Source organism: Ctenopharyngodon idella, chromosome 5 (genome assembly GCF_019924925.1).
Source record: "Ctenopharyngodon idella isolate HZGC_01 chromosome 5, HZGC01, whole genome shotgun sequence".
Classification (NCBI taxonomy): domain Eukaryota; kingdom Metazoa; phylum Chordata; class Actinopteri; order Cypriniformes; family Xenocyprididae; genus Ctenopharyngodon; species Ctenopharyngodon idella.
This window is the reverse complement of record NC_067224.1, coordinates 29103598-29117643: the sequence shown is the minus strand read 5'-3', so window position 1 is coordinate 29117643 and position 14046 is coordinate 29103598. Positions and strand designations below refer to the sequence as shown.

General features: G+C 37.6%; 1 protein-coding gene across 11 annotated transcripts in view; it reads left to right on the top strand.

The window, feature by feature from the left end:
- The window catches only part of cacna1ba (calcium channel, voltage-dependent, N type, alpha 1B subunit, a), a 117229-nt gene that overhangs the window by 92990 nt on the left and 10193 nt on the right, over window positions 1-14046 (top strand). For 7 of the 11 annotated variants that reach the window (XM_051893558.1, XM_051893560.1, XM_051893556.1 and 4 more), the window contains 12 exons: window positions 30-194; window positions 586-696; window positions 1089-1172; window positions 3235-3351; window positions 3447-3512; window positions 3701-3792; window positions 5593-5743; window positions 6761-6888; window positions 8089-8185; window positions 11873-11978; window positions 12738-12845; window positions 13085-13212. In XM_051893558.1, the coding sequence (XP_051749518.1) occupies window positions 30-194; window positions 586-696; window positions 1089-1172; window positions 3235-3351; window positions 3447-3512; window positions 3701-3792; window positions 5593-5743; window positions 6761-6888; window positions 8089-8185; window positions 11873-11978; window positions 12738-12845; window positions 13085-13212 (1353 nt within the window). Of the gene's footprint in view, window positions 1-29; window positions 195-585; window positions 697-1088; window positions 1173-3234; window positions 3352-3446; window positions 3513-3700; window positions 3793-5592; window positions 5744-6760; window positions 6889-7219; window positions 7317-8088; window positions 8186-11872; window positions 11979-12737; window positions 12846-13084; window positions 13213-14046 lie in introns of those variants that run through there. The other 4 variants (XM_051893562.1, XM_051893555.1, XM_051893553.1 and 1 more) reach the window with 2 other exon arrangements.

Sequence of the window (14046 nt, the reverse complement as noted above, 5' to 3'; positions counted from 1 at the left end):
AATTCCTCTTTTGCTGTTTCTCTTCTCAGAGAGCCTGCATTGACTTTGCTATCAATGCCAAACCGCTGACCCGCTATATGCCACAGAACCAGCAGTCCTTTCAGTACCGCTTGTGGAAGTTTGTGGTCTCTCCACCATTTGAGTACTCCATCATGATCATGATTGCTCTCAACACTGTAGTGCTCATGATGAAGGTCAGTCGGCCATTTTTCTTTCAGTATCAGTAGAGACCTCGGAGAGTTACTTAACAGCTATGAAAGCTTAATTAATTTTGCACATTTCTTTTTCTAATCATTTGTTGATTCATAAAAAGTTTACATTCAAAAAAAATGTACAGTACATTTTTGTAATAAAAATATTAATTTCCTAATTTTTCAGTGTTCTATACTTGTCTCACTAGCACAAATAAACATCCCCCCCCCCCATACATGTTGACAATACTTTTAACAATACATTTAACACAACATTATAGACAAAATCTAACCTATTTATCACAGTTGGCTTTGCTGATAACTTTTTGTTTTAATAAAATAAAACAAGTCATAAATAAATAAAACATTTCCCTTTGTCTTCTTATACCTGCAGTTCCATGGGGCACCTGAATCTTACGATGCAATGCTCAAGTATCTCAACATTGTCTTCACTGCTCTCTTTTCAATGGAGTGTGTTCTCAAGATTATTGCTTTCGGCCCCTTGGTAACTATTATCACTGATACCAACAACATTAATCAGAGCTAAAGCATATTAAAGGAATATTTCACCCAAAAACAAATCTTCTGTCAAAGCCATTTGATAGCTTTTGAGGAACAGATTCACTGAAAATCATAGTAGCTGTGATTGGCAGCCACTTTCATTGTATGGAAAAGAGCAGCTTAGACATTCTACTAAATATCTCTTTTTGTGTTCCACGGAACAAAAAAGGTAATTCAGGTTTGGAACAACATGAGAGTGAGTACATGATGACAGAATATTCATTTTTGGGTGAACTAATCCTTTAAGTCACAGTAAAATGTTCCTATGCTAGAGTGTGAAATTGTAAGCAGCTCCAACCTTTCCCTGAATTATCTCTCTAATTCTGTTCCTCCCAGAATTACCTGAAAGATGCCTGGAATGTGTTTGACTTTGTGACTGTGCTGGGCAGCATCACCGACATCTTAGTCTCTGAGATTAAAGTAAGTGAGCAGCACTGTGCTCAGTGTTTGAGCTCTATTAGAGAAGAGTCTCAGAGCTAGACCGAGTTTAATACCAGACAGCAGAGATAGGCTGAGAAGAAAAGCCCAAACATAGATGATGATGAGCTGTATAACCATCAAAGCTTTGGCTCAAGCTCAGGAACAGAAGGGAGAGAGAGCTCTGTCTTGCTTTTTCCAGATAAAATGTCAGTAATAGAGTAACTAAATTCATTTGGTAATGCTCACTTTGACCAAATTACTAGTTTGTGGTTTTGATTTGTGTTTTATGATGTTCACAAGTCTTATGTTGTATTATACTGTATGTCTTGACGTCCTTGTCATTGTCAAAAGCTGCTACTGATGGTAATTGTGTTTGTTCTGTAACTATATTTGTGCGTGATGGCTGTTCTTGTTCTCCTGTGTTCCTTAAATGTCTTCACTCAAATCTTGGCTTGCTCCTGCCACGATTTAACATCTTCATGTATAGACAACGGTGAGTTGCTCTCTTGTCTTTGATCTTATGTCTATTCCACCCTGCTAAGGAATGAAAGAACTTCCTATTGCAGACATACTGTATAAGGCACATCATAAGGTTCTCCCTTATTAAAGGTTCATCTTTACTGAAGATAATGCATCATAATTTTTCACAATCACCCCATGGTTGTCAGTTGAATATGTAGCAAACAGGACTGATTTGAAGTCATCAGGGTTCACTCCTGCTTAACGTCGACATCTATGTTGATCCAACCAATCATTTTTGTCTGCATTGTCAGCATTCAGGACCAACAAAAGTTTTTGATCCAAGAACACACCCTGCTTGACAAAATCACTAAAATATATCCCAAATAATATATATATTTTTTTTTTACAATGAATCGGGGGCAAATTTCTGAAAACGTCTGGATGTGTTAATGCGGGGATTTCCAAACTTTTTTTGTCAGCTGAATCCCTTTGACCTAAAATATTTACTTGAAGAAACTCCTGAGATTTTAAATTAATATTTAAATAAATTAACAACACATTTGCATGTTCACGGCTCTCTGATGTCGGTTAGTGGTCACAGAACATGAAGGTAAACAAATAAAATATTGCATGTATTTTATAAGTGATTTATTTTGATTGCTTTTATTGTAAATTATTTATTTTAATTTTACAATTCTTATGATTTAATTATTAGCTAGTGTTCATCAAGTCACAAACACCTGCAGTTCCCTTATGAACCTCCAAGGGTTCACAAACCCCAGTTTCAGAAACCCTGTTTTAATAAATAACATTATTGACATTCGAGAGAAAAAAATCCAGTTTAGTGTGAAGGAATTTGAAAACTTTTACACCGTGTCTACACCAGACGCGAGCAGCGCGACGCAATGTGTCAAAAGACAATAGAACCCATTATAATCAGTGATGTTGACTACACTGGATGCGGTGTGACGCGACACAACAAATTCCGACAGTAAACTGATTCCCCGTTCTATTTCTGACGTAGTCCAAGTGCTTTGCAACGGTAGGTTTGTCACGTTCAGTGTAGACAGCTTTTAGCTGTTGTGGCGCGGTTTGATGCGACTCGACAACGGTCGCATCTGGTGTAGAAACGGTGTTAGATTAAGGGGATAGTCCAACCAAAAATGAAAATTCTCTCATTTAACCTCATGTGATTCCAAACCTGCATGACTTTCTTTCTTCTGTGGGACACAAAAGAAGATATTTTGAAGAACGTTGGTTCCCTTTGACTTCCATTGTATATACAAAATATAAAATGGTCAGTGTCAGTAGGATCCAAAACTGAATTCTTCAAAATATCTTTGTTTGTGTTCAGCAGAAGAAAGAAGAGCATACCGGTATGGAGTGACATGAGAGTAAGCAAATGATGACAGAATTTTCATTTTTGTGTGGACTATCTCTTTAAGGTTTTATAAAATACTGTCATGCATGTTTTAGGATTCAGAAATACAAACTTGATGTTATTAAGAGCAATGAGGATTGAAGTAAAGAGGGCTGAAGGAGCAAATTAGGAGAAATTAATTTTCAAATAGACATTTGAAAATTGTCTGCATTCCCACAGGACCGTCTGCTGAACTTGAGTTTCCTGAGGCTCTTCAGAGCAGCCAGACTAATCAAGCTCCTCCGGCAGGGATACACCATTCGCATCCTGCTCTGGACATTCGTCCAGTCCTTTAAGGTAACTCTAAATGAACTGATTTGACATTCAATGTTGGAGACTATTTTTTTTTTTCTTTTTTAAAGAAGTAACAATTTCTTCATTTTTATTTCCAGGCACTGCCTTATGTATGCCTTTTAATCGCCATGCTGTTTTTCATCTACGCCATCATTGGAATGCAGGTAGCTATCTACAATAATTTCAGTGCTTCAGTGATTGTAATTAAAAGGTCATTGCAATGCTGGAGTGTATTTTTTTTTATAGGTTTTATTAATTAAAATACAGTATAGAAACTGTATTGTGTCTGAAGGTTGTTCAGTGTAACTTGTTTCAAAACATACACTCATTTAAGGTAACATTGTGATTGCAGGTGTTTGGGAACATTGAATTGAATGACGAGACTGCCATCAATCGTCACAACAACTTTCAAACTTTCCTCCAAGCACTTATGCTGTTGTTCAGGTCTGCACACACCTGTTATTCTTTAACTACTGCAATCAAAGCCACCTGAGAATGCAGGAAATCTTAGAGAGGCTTCTGGGGCTGTAACAGAATCAAGGTTTTCCAATGCAGATCAGATAGGATTATAGATTTAGAATGTTTCTACTGTTGTACTGCTTCTGGGCACTATATTTAGCCTGATCACTATATTTAGACTTTGATTGATATCAACATTATTAGCTCACATTTGTCTAATGCAATTAGGAATTTTGTGGAGAGCTGTATTTATAATTGATCAAGATCTTTCACACTCAGAAAATATTAATGTATAAAGTATTAAAATAAAGGCCAAACCACAGCCAACCTAGTCTGATCTCAAGCTATAGAGCTGCTAAAGATCTCCGCTGTGCTCTGTCAGATTACCTTTATATTAAAGGGTTAGTTAACCCAAAAATGAAAATTTTGTCTTTAATTACTCACCCTCATGTTGTTCCACACCAGTAAGACCTTCGTTCATCTTCGAAACACAAATTAAGATATTTTTGATAAAATCCGATGGCTCAGTGAGGCCTGCATTGCCAGCAAGATAATTAACACTTTCAGATGTCCAGAAAGCTACTAAAGACATATTTAAAACAGTTCATGTGACTACAGTGGTTCAACCTTATGTTATGAAGCGACGAGAGTACTTTTTGTGCGCCAAAAAAACAAAATAACGACTTTATTCAACAACATCTAGTGATGGGCGATTTCAAAACACTGCTTCATGAAGCTCTGAAGATTTTCAAATATTTTGTTTCGAATCAGTGGTTCGGAGCATGTATCAAACTGCCAAAGTCACGCCCCCCAGTGGTGAACCTTTGAAATTTCGAAACACTTATATAACGAAGCCTCGAAATCATGTGACTTTGGCAGTTTGATACTCGCTCCGAACCACTGATTCGAAACAAAAGATTTGTAAATCTTCAGAGCTTCATGAAGCAGTGTTTTGAAATCGCCCATCACTAGATATTGTTGAATAAAGTCGTTACTTTGTTTTTTGGTGCATAAAAAGTATTCTCGTTGCTTCGTAACATTAAAGTTGAACCACTGTAGTCACATGAACTCTTTTAAATATGTTTTTAGTAGCTTTCTGGGCATCTGAAGTTGTTAATTATCTTGCTGGCGATGCAGGCTTCACTGAGCCATCGGATTTTATCAAAAATATCCTAATTTTTGTTCCGAAGATGAACAAAGGTCTTATGGGTGTGGAACGACATGAGGGTGAGTAATTAATGACAGAATTTTAATTTTTGGGTGAACTAACCCTTTAAAAAGAGATTTCATTTCATGTATCATCTGAGAACTCTCAGATCTGTTTAGGGCCATTTTCTTTTTGCACACCATATTAAGGATCTGCCTGTCTGTCTGTCTAGCTATCAGATCTCTATTTTTTGTAGTACTTTGTATCGCTGTGTTTACATCTCTCTGTCGTGCTCTTTCTCTCTCTGGTCTCCCCTTTTGGTCAGATTGAATTTTAAAGTACCATCTGGAGTATCAGCCATATTGCAAGAAAAACAACATCTCCTAATGAAATTCATAAATAAATTTCCATCTTTCCCTTATGTTCATTACTTGAAGCTTCCTCTGAGCTGAGAGCCATGAGCAGACAGCACATCAGTGTGACAACAGTGTTATAAACGAAATCTGGCTCAAATGTAATTTAAATATCAGCACTTCTCTCATCATCTGCAGTCTCTGTCATATTCTCTGACAGTCATTCCTAGGTTTAATAGCAGATGCAGCATTTATTCAATCAGCTCATCATCGTGTCTCTTGCAGGAGCGCCACTGGCGAAGCCTGGCACGAGATCATGCTGTCCTGTCTGAGTGAGCGCACCTGTGACTTACAGTCAGGCACCTATGGAAAGGAATGCGGGAGTGACTTTGCCTACTTCTACTTTGTCTCCTTCATTTTCCTCTGCTCCTTCCTGGTCAGTGCTCAGAGTCATAATGGCCAAAACAGCCTAATAATTTTTGTATCATGTCATTACATCCTACTGCCACAAAGCTGCTTGCTGCAAAAACAGTCTGAACATGACTCTGAAATATTCCAATAGGGCTGGGAATCGATGCAGGTTTCCTGATTTGATTTGATTCTGATTTACAAGCTCTAAATTGCATTCTTATTTCAATATGCTTTAATTCGATTGTGATTAATTTGGTTGTTTTTCAGTTACAAAAAAATATATATTTTCTTTTTTGTAAATTATACAGTTTCATACTAATTCAAACAAGTCACACTACATTTTTCACTCCATTTACTTCTATTCACATGCGTGCAAATGCCGAAGACCTGAAACATCTCACTGCGTTGCAAAGATCAAGTTTGCTGAACTTTGACCTGAGAATTCATATCACGTGAATGTGGGTGACCAATAGAAGATTGATACGTTGATACGTATTAGCTGAATTAAAAGAAAAAACTTTGAAGCTGCAGGTTTGTAACCCTGCAGGAAAGTGGAGAATATTGTATATTTTTACATTTTGGATTTATTATTATTTGTTTATGTTTTAAAAAATATGCAGTAGAGCGCACATCATTACATTTTGCATGCTTAAAATCTAGTGTGACCACCCCTTAACTCTAAATTATTAAATTAAAAACTAATTTCAGGACTATTGGGCTACAGTGGTCACTTTCTATGTTGTTGATTCACTAAAAAAAGTAAATGAGAGTCATTTTTCGTGAATCGGACTGCACTGGTTATGTTGTGTGTTGTTTTTAAATGCAGACTACAAATATTCACAGCTAAGGTAAAATATTTTATTGATTGTAATTATTTATTTTGTCATGGCACTGAAGACACAGAATCAGAAGACCGATTAATTGGAAAATCAATGTTTTTACCCAGCCCTAATTTACAATTAACGTCATTCTCCCAGATATTTTCAGATTGTTTTTCTTGCTCCGTGACCTTCAGAGTCTTTTCTCCTGCCATTTTCTCCAGATGTTGAACCTGTTTGTGGCTGTCATTATGGACAACTTTGAATATCTGACACGTGACTCCTCCATCCTGGGCCCTCACCACCTGGATGAGTTTATCCGAGTGTGGGCGGAGTATGACCCAGCCGCATGGTATGTTTCAGCCTGCACTCCCCCGCCAGATGGAGACCTACTCTTGTGATAAATATAGTAACTGAGTTTGGCAACAGTTGAGAGAAGGAGAATCATTCTGTTAGGGCTTAAAGGCCTTCTCAGGTTAGACCACATAAATAAAAGAGAGAAATGCTGAATGTTTCTCCTTATTCTGTATGTGTGATTGAAGACCTCCCACGCAATGCCCGTAAGAATTGTGGTCTGGATGAGAATGGGATCTTGTTCTCCTATCCGCATCTTGTCCACAACACAAATATGCTCTCCAAGCTTTCTTCATGTATGTGTCATGTTTTGCTTGTTCTTTCCGCAGCGGACGGATTTCCTATAAGGATATGTACAATTTGTTGCGAATTATCTCGCCCCCCCTTGGCTTAGGGAAGAACTGCCCTAATAGGGTAGCATACAAGGTTTGCAACCCAAGCAACTTCTTCCACTCGTGTGGCCTCTGTGTGCAAATGCCCAGAGACCCAAACTTGAATGGCTGTGCTCAAATGACTTGCCTACATACAAGCACTTGCCCCACCAGATTTGACTGGCTTTGGTTAATGATGCTAGATAGGAAACAAAGCTTTCAAGGCCACATATAAATCTAAAACCTCCTTCACTTATGTACAATTGAACTTTTATGACACTTAAGTAGTTTTCATATTAACAATTCTGGGTTTGGAAACTAATGTTACAATATCAAGCCATATTGATTTTTAACATTTATATCTTAACCTCGTAATACACGAACCATTCTAATGAAATAGAACAGAATTAAAACTGGCGTTGAAACCTTTGTTTCTGTGCACTGAAAGTGGAAACTCCCCCTGATGTCTCAGCATGCAGATGCAGACATCTTCCAAACAATGCAGCCATTCTGTCACCATCCAATCCTCGTGTCATCTCACTCACCTCTTCCATCTCTCCTTATCAGGGATCAACTCTCTCACCTCTGACCTCTAACCTTTGGGATCCATCTCTGACCCTGCCAGGCCAGGATGGCATCCCTGTCCATGACACTCTTGGAAATCTAATTAACAAAAGATTTCTGTTTTTTGTCGTCTGTTGTTTGTTTTGTCTTTTTCATTTTGTCTTGTTTGGTTTACTTTCTGCCCCCCTTGTTTCTCTTCCTGTCTCTCTAACTCCCCATCCTTTTCTTTATTTTGGGTTTTTTGCATTGTCTGCACTGTGAAGTGGCCGTATCAAGTACCTCGATATGTATGAGATGCTGCTCCACATGTCCCCACCTTTAGGTTTGGGAAAGAAATGCCCTCCACGAATCGCCTACAAGGTAGCTCAACTTCACATGCCCCCCACCTCCCCCCGCTCGTACTGTCTTCCCATTGGCTTATTCTTCAGCCAATCTTTGTGCTCTTGCAGTGTTTCCCCTCGTTTTTTGTTTAACTGTTTATTTTTTTCTCCCCACGCTCTAATCTTTTTGGTGTAGTCCCTCCCCCCCTCTCTTTTTATTCAAGAGTTCCCCTCCACTTCCTGTGTCATTTAGGGATGGTCACAGACTAATGATGAGTATGACTGCAGAACTTTAGTTCATTTGATGTTTAATTAAAACCCAGGCTCATTGGAAATATGTCTGTGGCGACATTTCGGCACTTCTTGCATGTTTGCGACACTTTTAAAGTGAAATGTCCAGTAGTGGCATTAAAAGTGTGTTCAGTTTTATCTGTAACAGATGATTGTGGATCTGGCAACGTTTTATTGCATTGCTTGCTGTATGTAACACAGCAGTTAGTGGCACCACCTACACAAAACCTGCAAGTTCAGTGCTGTATCAGGTGACCTACCGAACAAGTTTACTATATCAGAAAAGCCATATGGAACTGGTTATTTGATGGAAATGTATTATTTTACAAATCATGTGCTATGATAAATGCATTTTGAGGTCATAACAGTATTGTGCAAATAGCCTCTTTATTAATCATAATATTGAAAGTCTGGTAACACATTAGATAATGTATTAAAGGGATAGTTCACCCAAAAATAAACATTTGATGTTTATCTGCTTACCCCCAGGGCATCCAAGATGTAGGTGACTTTCAGTTTTGTTTCTTCAGTAGAACACAAATGATGATTTTTAACTCCAACCGTTGCCGTCTGTCACTCGCATAATGCATGTCAATGGGAACTTCGTCTATAAGAGTAAAAACAACACGCACAGACAAATCCAAATTAAACCCTGCGGCTCGTGATGACACATTGATGTCCTAAGACACGAAAAGATCGGTTAGTGCGAGAAACCGAGCAGTATCTATTTAATTTTTTACCACTAAAACACCACTATGTCCAACTGCTTTGCACATCCGGTTGGTGAGGTCTGTAAACGCATTCTGATGATGGAAGTGATGTCTCGCGCTTATACTTCAATGAGTGCGAGAGATCACTTCCGTTGTCAGAGCGCGTTCAGACCTCACCAACCGGATGCGCAAGGCAGTTGCACATAGTGGTGTTTTAGAGGTAAAAAATGATATAAATACAGTTCGGTTTCTTGCACAAACCGATCGTTTCGTGTCTTAGGACATCAATGTGTCGTCATGAGCCGCAGGGTTTAATTTGGATTTGTCTGTGCATGTTTTATTTTACTCTTATAGACGAAGTTCCCATTGATATGCATTATACGAGTGACAGACCGCAACGGTTAAAGTTAAAAGTCATCATTTGTGTTCTACTGAAGAAACAAAGTCACCTACATCTTGGATGCCTTGGGGGTAAGCAGATAAACATCAAATCTTCATTTTTGGGTGAACTATCCCAACATGTACTAACCATGAGCAATGCATTTGTTACTGTATTTACTAATCTTCGTTAACGTTAGTTAATGAAAATACAGTTGTTCATTGTTTGTTCATGTTAGTTCACAGTGCATTAACTAATGTTAACAAGATTTTAATAATGTATTAGTAAATGTTGAAATTAACATTAACAAAGATTAATAAATGCTGTTTAAGTGCAGTTCATTGTTAGTTCATGTTAACTAATGTAGTTAACTAATGTGAACTAATGAACCTTATTGTAAAGTGTTAACGAAAGTTTTTATTAATCGATAATCTGCCCCATAATCATAATCTGTGTGAAAAGGAATAACACTTGATGGTGTTTTACTGCCTCTAGTGGTCATTTCAGCTGGAAACTGCTGTGAATTATATGTATATTGGGATGTTTTTTTGAATTTTGCAAAAATGTAGGTAGAGGTACGTATTTCCAATCAGCCTAGGTTGTTTCATTACAATAATAAGAGAAACTTCTCAATTTTATCTATGGTCATACTTCATGTGTATAAAATTTGCCCCAAAAGTTGCATTGTGTAAGGGTTTGTGCACGACATTACAAAAATCTTCTGTGCCAATCATATGCATTATAAATTGAAAATATTTTATGTAAACATAATTTACATAAAAAAGTGGCCAATTGCTCTTTTTTTGCGGGTTTCTGTGTCTTTGGGATTCACTTAAGGGCCCCAAATTTAGCTCAAAAACCTCTTTTAGAGCCCTTATGTTGTGTTAGAATAGGAAAGGACCCCCTCTCACCCTTGTTTTCATGGAGCAGTGTGTGTGTGTGTGTAACTTAAGTTGCTTTCAATCATGAGAACTATGCACTTGACCTCTCTCTTCCTCTCTTGGCGGTCGTTTACTTATATTCTCCCTGTCTTGCTTGTGCTTTCTATCTCTCATCCACTTGACCATTTCCTCTCTCTTTTTTCTTTCTTCTGTAGCCTTCTCTCTTTTTCTCTCTCTCTGCAGTATGTGAGAATGTATGTCTGTGTGTGAGACTGTCCATCTTTTTTTCATTCTGATATGTTTTTATTTTTATTTATTTATTTATTTTGCACTGCTACTGCTAGTAGATGTATGCTCTCTTTGCTCAGGGGAGCTCAACTCTTCACAATGAATCACACTAAACCATATTGTACACCTTAATATCCCATGATACAACAGAGATGTCATGTTTAAAGGTGCACTCAGATATTTCCCTCTTTAAGCATACAGAAATGTATAGTACTTATGAAAAATATGTTTAAAATTATGTGCACACACTGATAAAAGCCATTTTAGTTTACATGGGGTGGGTCGCCTCATGAGAGCGGCCATTTTGAGATCACATGACCAGCCAAATACTACTCATCTCATCTCATCTCATCTGTAAGACCCTATTATTGGACACTTTTGCTCACAGAATAAATTATTAATGACTGACTACTAATAGAGCATTTCTACAAATGCATTGTTACTGAAATATTTTAGTAATGCTACATCCACACCACTAGGTGTCAGTATACAATAAGTCCAAGAAAACTGCCACCTTTTCCAGTGCAATATAAGCAAACAATTGAGTGCACCTTTAAAGATAAAGTGTGTAGTTTTTGAGACTGTAGAGGCACCAAACCAAAATTACACAATTGACCTGTTATTTTACTATTTTTACAATGGTATTGTCTGAATGATCCAGTAGAAAGTTGCTGGTATGTTTAGTATTATTTCAACCTCAAAAAGCCACAGCTGAAAAGCAGCCATTTGCTGAACTTTTATTGATTTAGTAACTCCCAGAGTCGAGCTCCCATGTCCTCTGAAACCCCTCATGGTTATGTGTACATGCTTTTCTTCACTCTCGAGTCGGTGTCGGTTTATCACCAGTGCACTTGGTTGCGAATCGTAGACTATAGCAGTGAATGTGAATGTTCGATTCTGTATGTTCCTATTCTCTATGTGAACAAAACTGTTTGTGTGCTTGAAACGCTAAGATTAGAACAACATTCTGCATTACTGAATTACCAAAATGATCCAGTATATTTGTTGCTTGATTCATAGAATATATAAATTGAATCAATAAAAGAATATGAAATAACCAAGTCTAATCTCAGACGCACACAAACTGTTTTGTGGGGTGTAGTTTTTGGGATGTTCTGGATGATGCTGATTTTGAGAAGTGCTTTTACCCCACTAATGATCCTCATGGCTCCCTCTAGCGGCTGGTGAAAATGAACATGCCCATTGCAGATGACAACAGCGTGCACTTCACCTCTACCCTGATGGCTCTGATCCGCACTGCTCTGGAGATCAAACTGGCATCAGGTCAGTCTGGTGCCTATTTTATTGTCTAAATGATTGTGTAATTATTGTATGAATGTTCCACCTTCCCTCTCTTTTGAAAGAGTCTGTCTTTCTCTTTTCCATATAACTCCAAATGTGATTAGTTCCTGATGGAGAGATTTACTCACTTATTCAGTGTGATCTGTTCTGTTGCTGCTGCTAGTGCCATTTCCACTTTTCAGAGCAATGTGTGTGGGATGGTGTGTGTAGCATCTGTTGTGTCTCTCTGAATGCTTGGCACTGAATGGGTTTTTCTAGCTTCACTACATTCTCTCAAAGTAACTCCTCAGCAAAGCTGTTTTGTCTTGTAATACATTGATCCAAATTCACTGAACCTAAATAATTTCTTCTTTTTATTATTATTATTACATGAGATGAAAAGAGTTTTTATAGCTTTACGAAATTCTCCCAAAACAACTCTTGCAATCATTTATCTAAATTCTCTGAACTTAAATAATTTAATATTATTATTATTATTATTACAGGAGATAAAAAGCGTTTTTCTAGCAAAACAACTCGTGTCATCTCAAACAGATATTTGTGATACATTGCTCTAAATTCACTGAATTTAAATAATTGATTAATAATAATGATGATGATAATAATATTACAGGCGATAAAAAATGTTGAGGGGTAAAGAGAGTATTTTTAAAAATAATTGTAAACACCATAATAATTAGACAGAACTAATTTGTGTAATGGTCTTATTAGCCTAATGCCTTTGTGTTCACCTCTCCACAGGCATGGTGGCCCAACGTCTGTCAGACGCAGAACTCAAGAAGGAGCTCGCTACAGTCTGGCCAAACCTGTCTCAGAAGACTATGGACCTGCTGGTCACCCCACACAAACGTAAACACATTATGAATCATCACCCACGAGATTCTTTCTTATTTATGCCACGAAAATACTCTCCACACTTGTATCCACATATCACAAGACTAACACTGAGATAGAGGCACACACTTATGAATTATCTAAACCCAACGCAGGTAGTTTCACATCTGCACAGATCTCCAAACACAAGTAATACACAGTGACCTCTAGTGGTCACCAGTAAAACTTCTAAACAACAATTGACTCTTTTGCAGCCAATGAGCTTACAGTGGGGAAGGTGTATGCGGCTCTTATGATCTTTGACTATTACAAGCAGAACAGAGCCAAAAGACTTCAGTTGCAGCAACAGCAACAGAGAGAACAGGGAGGACCTGGATCTCAGGTGATACATATTTACACTACTAGTAAAATAATATTAAAGTCATCAAACTATAATTAAAAACATTATATTGAAAATCATATAGTGTCTAAAATATTAAACAATTAAATCTTAACTAATATATATATATATATATATATATATATATATATATATTTGTCTACACTCATTTCAAGTGTAAGCATTTAGATCAAATGTTTTTTAAAGATCCTGAGGCCCTGTTTACACCTAGTATTTGGTCGATCGGATCACAAGTAAACGAGGGAGACATTCCTGTTTGCACCTGGTGTTTTAAAACGTCTCTTTTTTCTATTTTCAACCACTTCTGTCCCTATTTTTTTCGAGGTGACCGTCTATGGTCAGGTAAATGTAAGGGCTTTTTTAGATCTTTCGATCTAATGGACAAAATAAGCTCATGCAATTTACATATGAATGCGACCCAAGATGACGGAAAAACACACGGAGAGCAACAGCTTTTGTTTCTGCTCTGACTGCCGCAAGACCACACCGAATGCGGTGAGAAAGTGTTAGAAATCAGTAATGGTGAGAGAACGTTGTGCTTGGTACGTATTTTGTCTTTAGACAAAATCTGGATCTTCAGCCGACAAAGTTAAAATCGAGTCTGGCTAGCGCGCTTCCCATAATGTTTACGCGTTAAGTCAGTAGGCAGAGAGTAGGCGGTATTTTGTTTCTGTTTGAACGCATTCGATCACGAGTGTTTACATTATGAAAGCAATCTGGTCGAATGCGTTTTTGACTACCTCTGTAAGTGGTCAAAAGTGGACAAGCTCAAAAAGTTTTAGACCCCGTTCACACCTGTATTTAGCATCATCCACT